Raw genomic sequence first — 12,588 nt, forward strand, 5'->3', positions numbered from 1 at the left:
GTAATATTTTTTTCTTATAGTGAAGTTTGCAATCCCCGTGGAGACGAGTCTTTTTTTGGCTAATCCACATATTTGATTGTTTTATGTTTTATTTCTTCTTTCTTCCTGCTTCGACGCACGGTATCGAAAGATCCTGGAAGGTAGTGTCCTGGCCAGATATCAACCCTATACATTTTTTTCCCCAATCTAGAACTTTTGTAACGTCAAATTATAAAAATTAAATTTTGCTTTATTCTGTGTCCATTCAGGAGGGTTCTTTCAAGAAATTTTGCTTAAAATCTGTTTCAGTGGGAGGAATTGTGGAAGGGGGAAAGGCACACATTCCTCCCATGTCCGAGGTGCGAGGAGCATCAAAGCGAACAACTGATTCTTTGTCCACCATGGATGGCAAACGAGTAAGAGACAGCTTTCTGTTAGATATTATGTTAATGTTCACTTATTTCTTCTTTCATCTCTGCATTCAGTTTTGTAATGCATATTTTTTTCCCCTGGGGATGATTTAGATTAGCATTCTTTTAGATCATATATTCATGTTTGCAATTATCATGATATATGATGGTTGGTCCTGCATCCTCTATATGTGTGGGTGCGCACATGTGCATGAGCGTGTGTAGGAGTACAAAGGATAACCTGAGGGTGAGCCGCAGTGGTAAGGTTATTCAATTGTGACCCGAAGATATGAGCTTGAACTATAAGAGCAGTACCTCTGCATACAGGACAACGCTACATATATTTGACTCTTCCTCTTCTCTCATCATTCTTGTGCTAATGTCTTCTGTGTATTAAGCATAGGGAATGCCCCCCCTTTTTTTGTGCTCTTCATGACTTTGATGGCATTGTTAGAAATACTGATTCTATCTAAATAGATTGAATATGGTTGTATATGGTATGTTGCTGTAATATATGCAATTCTTAAAGTCTATATCCGGGGCTATTGGCTTGTGTAAGCCGTATCGTGTTGCATTATTTCCAACGGTGGTGGCTTTAGCTTTGTGGCCCATACAGGCCCATATATATAGTCCTCGTAACCAGAGATTCTGAGATTGATATCCACTGGCAGTTTATATTAATCAAAAAGGGTCATAGAGTTTGCTATCCACTTTGGATCAGCTTTTGAGCTTTGTGGAATAACAATTGTAATTGTCAAATGTCTGAGAGATTCAAAACATACATTGTTACAGTTATGACAGGGCTCGTGGTGTAGCATTCTTTCTACTTAAATCCTGCAAAAGGAATAATGTCACTAGAGTTTGGATCCAAACCCTACCCATTAGTCATAATTTATTTGTTCAATTTGATCCACTAGTTTCAACCTACATGTACCCTATGCAGAATCTAACTTTTACCAAAACCAAAAGTCCATTTGCATGGATATAGTTCAGAATTACTTCCACCATAACATAGACTCTTGGGGATAGCAAGTTCAAATGAGCAATTTTCCATCAGGCTTGGATGAAATTATGGTTTTGTTTACCCAAATCTTGCAGAACTTAAACAATTTTTGACATTCTTATAGGTTTCACATTGGAAAATTATTAATCGTATCATTAAACAGGCATTGAAATCTATGATTTTTTTTTTTTTTTTTTGGAAAACAAAATAATGCAACAGTTCTTCTAGTGGAAATTGCATTCACATTTATACTCATATAAATGTTTGATAATTCTCCCTCTTTTTCTAAGGTATTAACTGCTTTAAAAAGTGGAGTTGTTGCCACCATCTTGACTTCCTAAATTTCCCTTGATATATTTTCTGCTTCCCATTCAGCCTGCATCAGACATGCACATAGAGAACTAGGCCAAAAGGACAAAAGCAATACATAAAGCACAATAGAACAGAGAAGAAAAAAATATAGCAATATAGTTCTTTTTATGCCAGGAAGTTTTGCTTATTACTGCAGTATCGAAAGGTACAAGGCAAACAGTGGCATGGATCATACATGCACTGTGACACTCATTTGGGACTGGTACGTGATAGGTATTATACAAATTAAAAGATACTCATAGGTAAAGGTGCACAGAGGACTAGTATTATACAAAGTTCGGAATTGGTACATGACTCACGAAGAACGCAGGCAGCAACCCTCATTTCACTTCCTGGATCTCATCCAATGCGAAGCTGTTCGTAGACACACCAGCATAATTTACTTTGCAACAGGATAGCGAGTCTTTGTGTCCTGGATGACATAGTGTGTCATTAAAAATGTGTGTGTGAGAGAGAAAGAGGGAGAAAGAGTGCCCACCTGATCTATGGTCACCACTGATCCAATGCGATTATACCAATAAGATTCCTTCCTAAGGATCTTCACCTGAGAAGAAAAAAGGCTGAAGCATTGACAAACTAGATTTGACATAAAAACTTAATCCACAGCAAATGGTTGAACTCCAAAATATTACAAAGCTATGTGCCTCTCTTATTGCTTTGTTTTTTATTGGCATTATAGAATATTTTATAGGCTTTCAGATTGAGGAGCAACAGAAAGGTTACCATAGCTCTCCAAGTTTTCTGTTCGACATTTTTTGTGTTATTAAGGTATCTCTCCACTGAATTGTTCTAAACAGCTTCCTCATGCTGCTTGTTTCTCATTTAGTATCACTAGTGCTGTTCCATGTTTGATTCGTGTTTAGCTACTGAAAAAAAATACAAATATTATTGTATATCTGAAACTATTGATGCTAAACCATTGTACCTCACATAAGCTGATGCTATATCGTGGCTATGGTTTAATTAATGATGTTATCATGATGTGTATATAATTAGTGCATAGATGCTGGCGCATGTAAGGGTGTGATTTCCTTTTCTTTTTCCTTCTGTCTCTCGTGCCATCGCTCTATAATGGATGGCAGCAGAGTGAAAGCCATCACTGGACGGTGACCACCTTTCTTGTGCCCAATCATAACCGGAAGTGAAGCCTCCCTAAATATTCTCTGTTGTACCTTTTCTGAGAGCCTCATCTCTTGGTTTTGAAAAATATGTGAGTAGGTTGGCTACCAAATAATGCCATGGTGGAAAAACAAGGCAGAAATGCATTTATGATGGAACTAACCATGCGTCTTAGAATGCCTTCCAAGACAATATTGTGACCATCACATAGAATCATGATCCAATATGCAACCTAGAAGCAATACTATCACCATGCATACCTTTGCGCCCCTCATCGGTTCATTCTCCTTGGGTCCACTGAGTTTCGCAGAAGGAGGCTTCTCAGGTCCATTTGTTGTTCCAGTAGGGGGCTTCTCCGGTCCATTTATTTTACCAGGATCGCCCTTCTCGGGTCCATTTATTTGTCCGGGAGGCTTCTCCGGTCCATTTATTGTTCCAGAATCGGGCTTCTCTGGTCCATTTATTTTGCCAGTATCGGGCTTTTCGGGTCCATTTACTTTACCGGGATCTGGCTTCTCGGGTCCATTCTCTTTTTCCCCTGCAGCACGAATCACAAATCTTCTGGTGGGCTGGTAGAAGCTGATGGAGTTGGAACGTGGTGAGGCGTTCGTGGTGGTGGGAGAACGGTTGGAAGTGAACACAAAGCTTGAGGCAGCTGCGGCCATGTTCGAGGTTGCCATAGTATGAGTACTTTTTCCTGCACTCCTCTCTCTCTCCCCCCTCCCTCCCTCCCCCGCAAGAAGCTTAAGGCTCTCTGTGGTGTGGATTTAGGGTATTAAGAAGGCGGAGTGACACAGGGACGCTAATCGGGACAAACGAAGGCAAAATATCTCCACCTACCCCTCGAGAGAAGTCATCACTTTGACGGTTGAGGTGGTGGCACGTAACAAGTTATCCCACGTGATGCGGATAACGACATCTAGTGGGCTGCTCTAGATATTTATTTTGGGATTACGTGGCTCCATCACGCGACTATTGAGAGTTCAATAATTAAGCGTTGTCGAAATCATAGAGGTAAGTTTGGACTTTGGAGTAACTTGTTTTGGGGGGCAAAGATTAGGAATTCGGATTGAATGGTAAGCCTTGAAAATTGGAAATGACTGGGATGATTAAAAGATAAATAAATTGACGTTCATAAAAATACAAGCATGATATAAGAAAATCAGTAATAATTAATGAACAACAGTGGTTACGCCATCAAATCAACTGTGTTATGCATATAATACTTTTTTTTTTTTTTTTTTGCAGTACAAAGATAACGCACAAAATCATGAATATTTTTAAGAATATTTAAGAATTCAGGTAATATTGCTATTGCAGGTATATTTTGGTTAAATGGACTGTTTGAGATGTGCTTAGGCTAATTTATCCTCTATACTAAATAATAATAATAAGAGAAAATTACCTTGATCCCTCTCGAGGTATGTGATAATTACAATGTTTCAAAAATATACACATAACTTTCTGATCAAATATAAAAAATTAAAATTTAAATAATAAAAAAATTATAGAATATTTTAAAAATTAAATAAATTAGATAATAATGATATTAATAAAAATTATCAAATAGATTGATAGTTTATTTAACAAAAAAATATTCATAGGAAGTTACGTGTCACACACACACACACACACACACACACACACACACACATATATATATATATATATATATATATATAGCAAAAGTTAGGTAGTAAAATGTATATTTTTAAAATATTGGATAGAAATCTGTAATTACTTAAAATTTTGAGGAAGATCATTATAATTTATCCTAATAATAATAATAAAATATTTTTTATTAAAAAAAACTTGAGGTAAATGTGAAGCACCACCTCCAATTAGTAAGGTGAACGAGGAATTAAACCTAAGTTGTTGGTAATACCTAGCAATCACTTCATCAACCCTGCTATTAGTACCTTCATCCACTTCAAAATATTTTTGAGTTAACTTTTTTTTATATTTATCCTTGCCAACAACAGAAACCAAATTATTCTAAATAGCATGAACAGATCTTTAGGACTTTCCTTAGCCTTCAAATTGGGCTAGGCGAATCCAAAGCTCTAACCATTTTGGATTGCTCTGGCGAGTATTTTCCTTAACACGAAATTCTTTGTGCACCATGCGTGGTGCAAAAAACCATGCAACGTGTATGGTGATTCACTCTCATATAGGGCCGACAGAAAAATATATTTTTTTCCCAACGATGTCTCCGGGCCTATGAGTGAATCACCATGCATGGTGCACAATTTTCTGCACCATGCATGGTGCACAAAGAATTGCTCTTTCCTTAACTACAATTGGGCCTTGGTTAGAAATATCAACCAAATTTTAAGCTGAGCGAATCTAGAACTAACTAAATCTCTATGCCAGAACTCCTAACCTGAAGCCATCGTCACTGTCCATGATAGACCTCTCAAAAGTTCCAACCCAATCCAATCTAAATGTGACCCAACTTAGGGCCTGTTTGGATATTTAGGATTTTTGAAGTTAGTATAAAAATCATGATATGATATAGAATTTAATCCTATAAGATTATACAAAAAATCCTATTGAAAAAAAAAATAATGTTATGTAAATAATCCTATCTTATGTTTGGATGATAAATTAGGATTTTTTTTCTCTCTCTCCTTCTTCTTCCCAATTCCTTCTCTCTTTCTTTTTTTTTTGTTATTTTTTTTCCTTAGTTCTATAACTTTAAAATAAGATAAACACATTAAAATTGCTTGACTTAATGAAAAAGGTTTTTAAATTTTAAAATATTATTTTAAGTTTAGCCTTTTACTTCTATTCTTAATATGGCCTATACTAAGCTAAGATACTGTAATTTTACTTTTTTGATCTCATGATAATAAGTGTGAATAGGCACTTATAAGAAAAAAGAATATGTATATATCATATATGATTTTTAACCAATCTTATGATAATAAGTGTGAATAGGCACTTACAATAAATATGAATAAGCATGTATCATGCATGAGTAACATAGTAAGATATAATTAGTTTATTCTTTAATTCTTTGTTGTCCTTATTTTTGTATTAAAAGAAAAAAATCGTAGTTGTTCTACACAATGGACTTTGATGAAGAACAATGACTTGTTAACCCAAAGAGAAATGAAGATAATTGGATGATGTTATTCCAACTAGCATCATATGTTTATGCTGCTTATAAAAAAAGGCCATGTCATACTTCAATTCTTATTGGTGCTTTGTGGGTTGAAGAAATCCTTGAAGGACATGAAGATTATTGCAAGTTCGAATTTCATATGGATCCTTTTATTTTTGAAACACTTGCAAATATTTTACGACAAAAAAATCTTTTAAGTAATACTAGAAGTGTGATAGCGGAAGAACAGCTTACAATCTTCGTGTATATACTTTCTAAACATGTAAGCAATCGAGCATTGCAAGAACGTTTTCGACATAGTGGTGAGATGATTCATTGACACTTTCAAGTAGGTCTTAATGCAATTACAGAACTCATATATGATTATATCACTCTTCCACCAACTGTTACACACCCAAAAATTAACAACAACTATCGATTGTGGTCCTATTTTAAGATATATCTCATATCTCATTATATTATAATAATATTATAACTCTTTTATATTTTTTTAATTATTATATTATTTTTATTATTTTATTACTTATATTGTAGGATTGCATTAGTGCCAGAGATGGAACTCATATACCTGTTATTGTATCAGAGAAAGATGCCCCTCCATATCGAAATTAGAAAACGACTTTTTCTCAAAATATTATGTTAGCATGTGATTTTAACCATCAGTTTGTATACGTTTCAAGAGGTTGGGAAGGTTTAGCTTCAAATGCAAGGGTCCTAGAATCAGCTTTGGAAAACAATTTTTATGTACCAAGAGGTAAATTTTATCTTATAGATGTGGGATATGCAAATACACTATCATTTATTGCTCCATATAGGGGGGTTCACTATCATATTAGAGAGCAAAAAAGTAGCAATGTGAGGCCACAAAATTAAAAAAAAATTATTTAATCTTCATCATGCCTCTCTTAGAAATCATATCGAGCGATCAATTGGTATATTACTTTTAAAAAGTAGCAACTTTTTATCCTATTGATACTCAAATTAAAATTGCTACTGCAATGGTTGTATTACATAATATTATTAGTATTTTTAATGGAGATGATGAATGGTTAAGTCAACAACTAAATAATATTAATCAAAATGCAGTAATTGATGTTCCTGATGGTGATGAAGAATATGATGGTGATATTCAATCAATGAATTATCAACAAGAAGCTAGCAACATACTATGAGACAAGATAGCAAGGAAAATGTGGGATGACTACTTGAGGATAAGGAATCGATGTACTTGATTATACTAAAATGATGTATAATTTAAAATAATATGTAACTTAAATAGTTTTATCTTTTAAGAAACAATATTAATAAAAATATGCTTCACATAATTAAGATTCGGTATGATTCTTTTATTGAACATTGGAACACAAGCTTATCTTTTTATAATAAAAGAGATGATAAAATGTAATCATATAACCAATTTAAAGACATGAACAAGGATTAGACACACAGAACCAATAAAGTCATAAACTTGTAATGTTATACTTTCCTTAGTTCTCAATCCTTCCTCAATATTGTTCAATCCTATAATAAAAGAAACACTAAAATTAAACTTTTTAAAAATCTAATAAATAAATCTATCAAAATTGATACCTTTGCATTTGAAGCTCTAGCCAACAAATTCGAATTTTTTGAGAGAGAGATAAAGAGAGAAAAATTTCTCGATTGTATGATTGAATGAAGACATTAGCTTCCACTGCTTTTTCTTCTATTGAAAGTCCCTCCATCTTATTTAGAACCTCAATGTATTTTGGAATAGAGAAATCATCTCCATGATTTGTTGCTTTCTTTTCTCTACTACTCTCTCGTTCCTTAAATTTCATATACCTCTCCATTACATCTGCAATTCTCTCTCCAGTTGGCCTTTTTTTCTTTCTATTCACTGTCGATGGAGAAAACAGATAGTGCCGCTTGTTGGCTAGTAACATGTGGTTGCATTGTAACATGATTGAGCAAATGTACACTTGAAATCTTCATCTTCCACTTTATGCTTATCTCCTTCTCCATAAAAGTCTGCAAGACTTGAACTTTGGTGAATAGGAGATGATCGTGATGTAGGTTCTTCATTTTCATTGTCTCTCAAATCCAATTTCTAGATCTGATAGATATGAAATTCTTTTGTCCTTCTGCAATGTTTCTTATTCCAAAAAATTTTCACCATTAGTGCACTATATTCAAGAAATGAATATCAAGAGGGCACAAAGAAATAAGAAAATATATACCTTCATATAAACTAGATAAGGCATTATAATGCATGAATGATTTATGTTGCCACTTCTTAGCTTGGGGTTTGCCTGTTAAGAGAAGATAATTATATCAATATTGCTCATTATATAATATACATATATATAAAACTAACCTTGATAAATGATGCCCAAATTTCATGGCTAGTAACTAACATGCCCCGAACATGATCCCTTTTCATTTGGGCCTCATGTCCTTGACTTATTGCATCGTTAGATTTGACTTGAGGAACTTATTCTTCAAGCTATCTACAATTCTATTCCATCTTTCAGTTGTCCATTCATTCTGTCCTCGACAACGAGAAACATTATATTCAAGTAACAAGTCTACAAGATCTTTTTCAAGAGATGGATTTCATTGTGCTCTAGCATTTGCCATAGCATAGCAACTGAATAAAAAAGTATATCGATTAAATATTAGTTCCAAATTAGAGAAAATAATAACAAAAAGAACAAAATTAGAAATAAAAATTTTAATTATGAGGAACTTACAATCAACTTAAATTGGGACTCAAAATTAACAAAATATTTTACTAAGAGATCTCTCTTTTACTTTTCCAGGAGGAAATGAATTTGAACAGCAAAAGGCATTCTCATTACACAAAATGCTGTCAAATATTGTTTAAGGTTTTTGAATGAATGAACTAATTTTTCTGAATATTCCAAATACTTTAGGCCACACTAGAGTTCTTGGATGAGAATATACAAATCCTAAATGCCATCATAGAGAAGACCCATCTTTAGATTAGGTTACTGGAGAAACCCACCATCTACAACTATCTATAGCACAGTCTCTCAGTCTAACAGAAACTCAAAAAGTAATAAAAAGAAAAAATGCACAGTTAAGCATCCATCTAAAAGCCTTTTTGAAGGGGAAAAAAAAAAAAGCTTCCCCATTTTGTAGCGGTTTGAAGCATACTTTCTAATCTGCTCAATCCATCTCCTCAAATCAACATGTGAGAACAGATCACTTCTGCATAACAATAACATAAACCTTCCTAGATCCAGCATGCCTTTGTAGATGTATGACAATAACATAAACTTTTGATTGTATGAGCGTGCATGCATCTATATCTGTGAATGTAGATGTGTATGTCTATCAATATTTATGTAATGGCACATTAAAAAAACTAAATTAAAAACTACCAATATAGTAATTTGTTGCCATTGTTTAGTTAAATGAATCAAAATGAATTGAAATATAAGGAGATTACGACAGAATCATTCTTAAACATACAACACCAAATAATAATATGTTATATTTATTAAAGTACTCAAAATATAGAAAGTGTTAGAATTTGATGCATCAAGATTCGGCCCACAAGGACCCACAGCAAGTTACAGGATGATGAACAAAGTCCAACGAGCCTAAGAACAGCCCAATTGGAGTCCAGATGGAGGAGATACGCATGAAAAAAGCTTGGGAATAGGTGGCATGGCACATGGGACGGCTGAGGCCGGTGGTGTGCAGCTAGGCCTGACAGACATGTGGGTGCAACCCGGGCCCATACGGACACACGCGAGCGTATCCCATGCGCACGAATGCTGGTGCAGCCCATAAAGGATGTTCACACGATCCACGCACGATGTGTGGACCAATGGTTCATAGAGAGGCTGCATGGATCGAAAAGTGTTCCCAGTGGTTTCTCACGGTCCACCGTTGACCAAAAATGATTTTCCCACATTCTTGAGGTGTGGCACGCGATCTGATGGCTACAAAAGATGCCGGGCTTGATCCGATGGTTTGGTGGGCCTTGGGGTGCTGATTGAGTCCTGTGGAATGTATTTTCGATCTTAGTTCTGTTTTAGGGTTTTAAATAGCTCTGTGACAACAGAGAATAGAACGGATGGCGTGGTGTATTGGTGTGTTCCGTCGAGGACCCAGAGTAGTAGCAAACTGAGAGGAGCTGACAGAGAGCAGAGACAGGGGTGCTTCAAGCAACTGTCAGGTAGCAGATAGCGGTCGCTTCAAGAGTTCAGGGATCTCTTAGAGAGAGAGCTTTTGTAAGGGAGAGCTTCTTATTGAGAGAAAGATTGGGTGTATGAGGGTTGAGGGTGTGATCTTCTCTTATAATTTTTTTTTTCATAGTGAAGCTTGCATGTCCCGTGAAGGTAAGCCTTTTGGCTGATTCACATATTTGATTGTATTTATATTTTTATTTTTTTTCTTTCTGCTGTAATGAGTGGTATCAAAAAGATCCTGTGGTGTGGTGTATGACTAGACATTTCCAACAAATAGTATCAGAATGAGTGGTACAGGCACAGTTGCAACGACGGTGATCAAGATTGAAGATAGAGAAGACAGACTCAATCAAAGTAAGAGATCAACAGATTTGATGGAAAGAGCAATTTCTCTTATGAAAGCGAGGATGAAGGACGTGCTCATCCAACATGGGTTGATTAGTGCTCTCTTGTGTGAGAAGAGCCGACACTATAGAGGAGAAGGCTTGGGAGTGGCTACAGATGCAAACGGTGAGTGCCATCCACAATACCTGACGGATGAGATGGTGATACATGTACTTGATGAGACTTCTCCACGGTGCTATGGTCGAAGCTCAAAGAGTTCTACATGATAAAATCTCTACTAATACTCTCTTCATCTGGAAGCAGTTCTACCAACTACAGATGACTGAGGAACAAAGCATACAAGAGCATCTCAACCACTTTTAGAAATCCTCACCGACCTCCTCAGTGCTGGCGAGAAAATTAAGGAGAAGACTAGGCTCTGGTCTTGCTAGCCTCGCTTCTCTCTTCATATGAGTCTTTGGTGACTGCTCTTCTAGTGAGAAGAGCACCATTAAGATAGACGAGGTCACCATGGTGATTCTTCAAAATGAGGTTCTCAGACAAAAAATTCAATTTTGAGCTCAAGTGGCGGCAGCTCAGCTTTGACGGCTTCTGAAGGAGCAGGAGGTGGTAGACAGAGCAACAAGAGATCGCAATGAGGGAGGTCCAAGTCTAGGATGAGGGATTTGAGCAAGATCAGATATATCAATGTGACGAGTTAGGACATCTAACCAAGATTGCCCTCAAGTCAGGGATCAGATGAGGACTACTACAGCAACGGTCAGTAGTGAGTTAGAGGATGATATCTGAAATATCTGATGAGATATTTACTTCTTTTCAGTAGTGAATTTTAGATTCTGCATGCATTTATCATGTATGTTGTAGAGAGGAGTAGTTTGACTTTCTGGAGAGTAGTGAGGGACTGTTTATCTGTCGGATGGATCGAGCTGTGCGATCCGAGATATCGAGATGGTCAGCTGGAGGATATATGATAGTACAGTGAGAAGATTAGAGAAGATCCGATACATATCCGATTTCGGACGAACTCCTATCTCACTGAGCAAACTGGATTCTAGAGACTACAGACGGTAGCTAGTGGAGGAATCCTAAAGATGTTACACGATGATAGAGTTATTCTAGAGAGAAAAAAGAGGATAGAGGATATTATTACATAGTGGGGAGTCCAGTGCGAGGTGGAGCTTCAAGAGCCAGAAGCTCAGAGCAAGATGGAGCTTCAGATGGAGATGGATCGGACACGAGACGTGAGACTCGAGAAAATGAGAGGCGATATTACAGGATGAGATTCTTATTACCGTAGGAGGATATCCCGAGCAGATCTCAGATCAAGAGGAGCGCAGCATACGATAAAGGTGGAATCGAGCGGCCTGGCTCGACTCTCATATTTTTCCATCCATGATCAGTAGGTGATTGCCCAGGGCATGAGAGCGAGAAATTCAGAAGCTCTCAGAGTTAGGAGGAGGTCGAATGTCAAGTCGAGATGGAGATTATTAAGATTTGATACCTTGATATTCAACCCACAAGAAATCCACAGTGAGGTTCAAGATGATGAACGGAGGCCAATGAGCCTAAGAACAATTCAAATAGAGTCCAGATGGAGGAGATATACGTGAGTGAAGTTCGAAAATAGGTGGCATGGCCGACGGGACAGTGGAGGCTGACAGCGGCACAGCCAAGCCCGATGAATGCACGAGCACGGCATGGGCCTGGGCGAGCACGCGTGAACGCAACCTAGGGCATGCGAATGCGGGCGCAACCCGCAAAGGATGTTCACGTGGTCCACGTGCTGTCACGTCCCAAATTTGGGACATAGCACGTCCATGCTACCGAGGGATGGAGCCCACGATAACACGAAGCCAATCAATCATCATTAGCTAAAATCCATCAAAAATAAGTTATAATAAAAGATTCAATTCCATCATTCATCAAGTAAATAAACCAATATTGTCTCGAAGCATCTTAATCTAAAAGCAAGTACCAACACCAAATCTCAATATTCATAAATAAATAACTACAAAATTTTCAAGCTTGCTT

At 36.6% G+C, this 12,588-nt stretch overlaps 1 protein-coding gene across 1 annotated transcript; it reads right to left on the minus strand.

Moving 5' to 3' along the window:
- Positions 1-1,850: 1,850 nt before the first annotated feature.
- On the minus strand, positions 1,851-3,622 carry LOC105053650 (uncharacterized). Its single transcript, XM_029267186.2, is given in 4 exon segments — positions 1,851-2,152; positions 2,155-2,176; positions 2,243-2,308; positions 3,144-3,622. Coding segments are annotated over 4 exon segments (576 nt in total). The 5' UTR covers positions 3,564-3,622; the 3' UTR covers positions 1,851-2,084.
- Positions 3,623-12,588: the final 8,966 nt, after the last annotated feature.

This window comes from Elaeis guineensis, chromosome 11 (assembly GCF_000442705.2).
Source record: "Elaeis guineensis isolate ETL-2024a chromosome 11, EG11, whole genome shotgun sequence".
Classification (NCBI taxonomy): Eukaryota; Viridiplantae; Streptophyta; class Magnoliopsida; order Arecales; family Arecaceae; genus Elaeis; species Elaeis guineensis.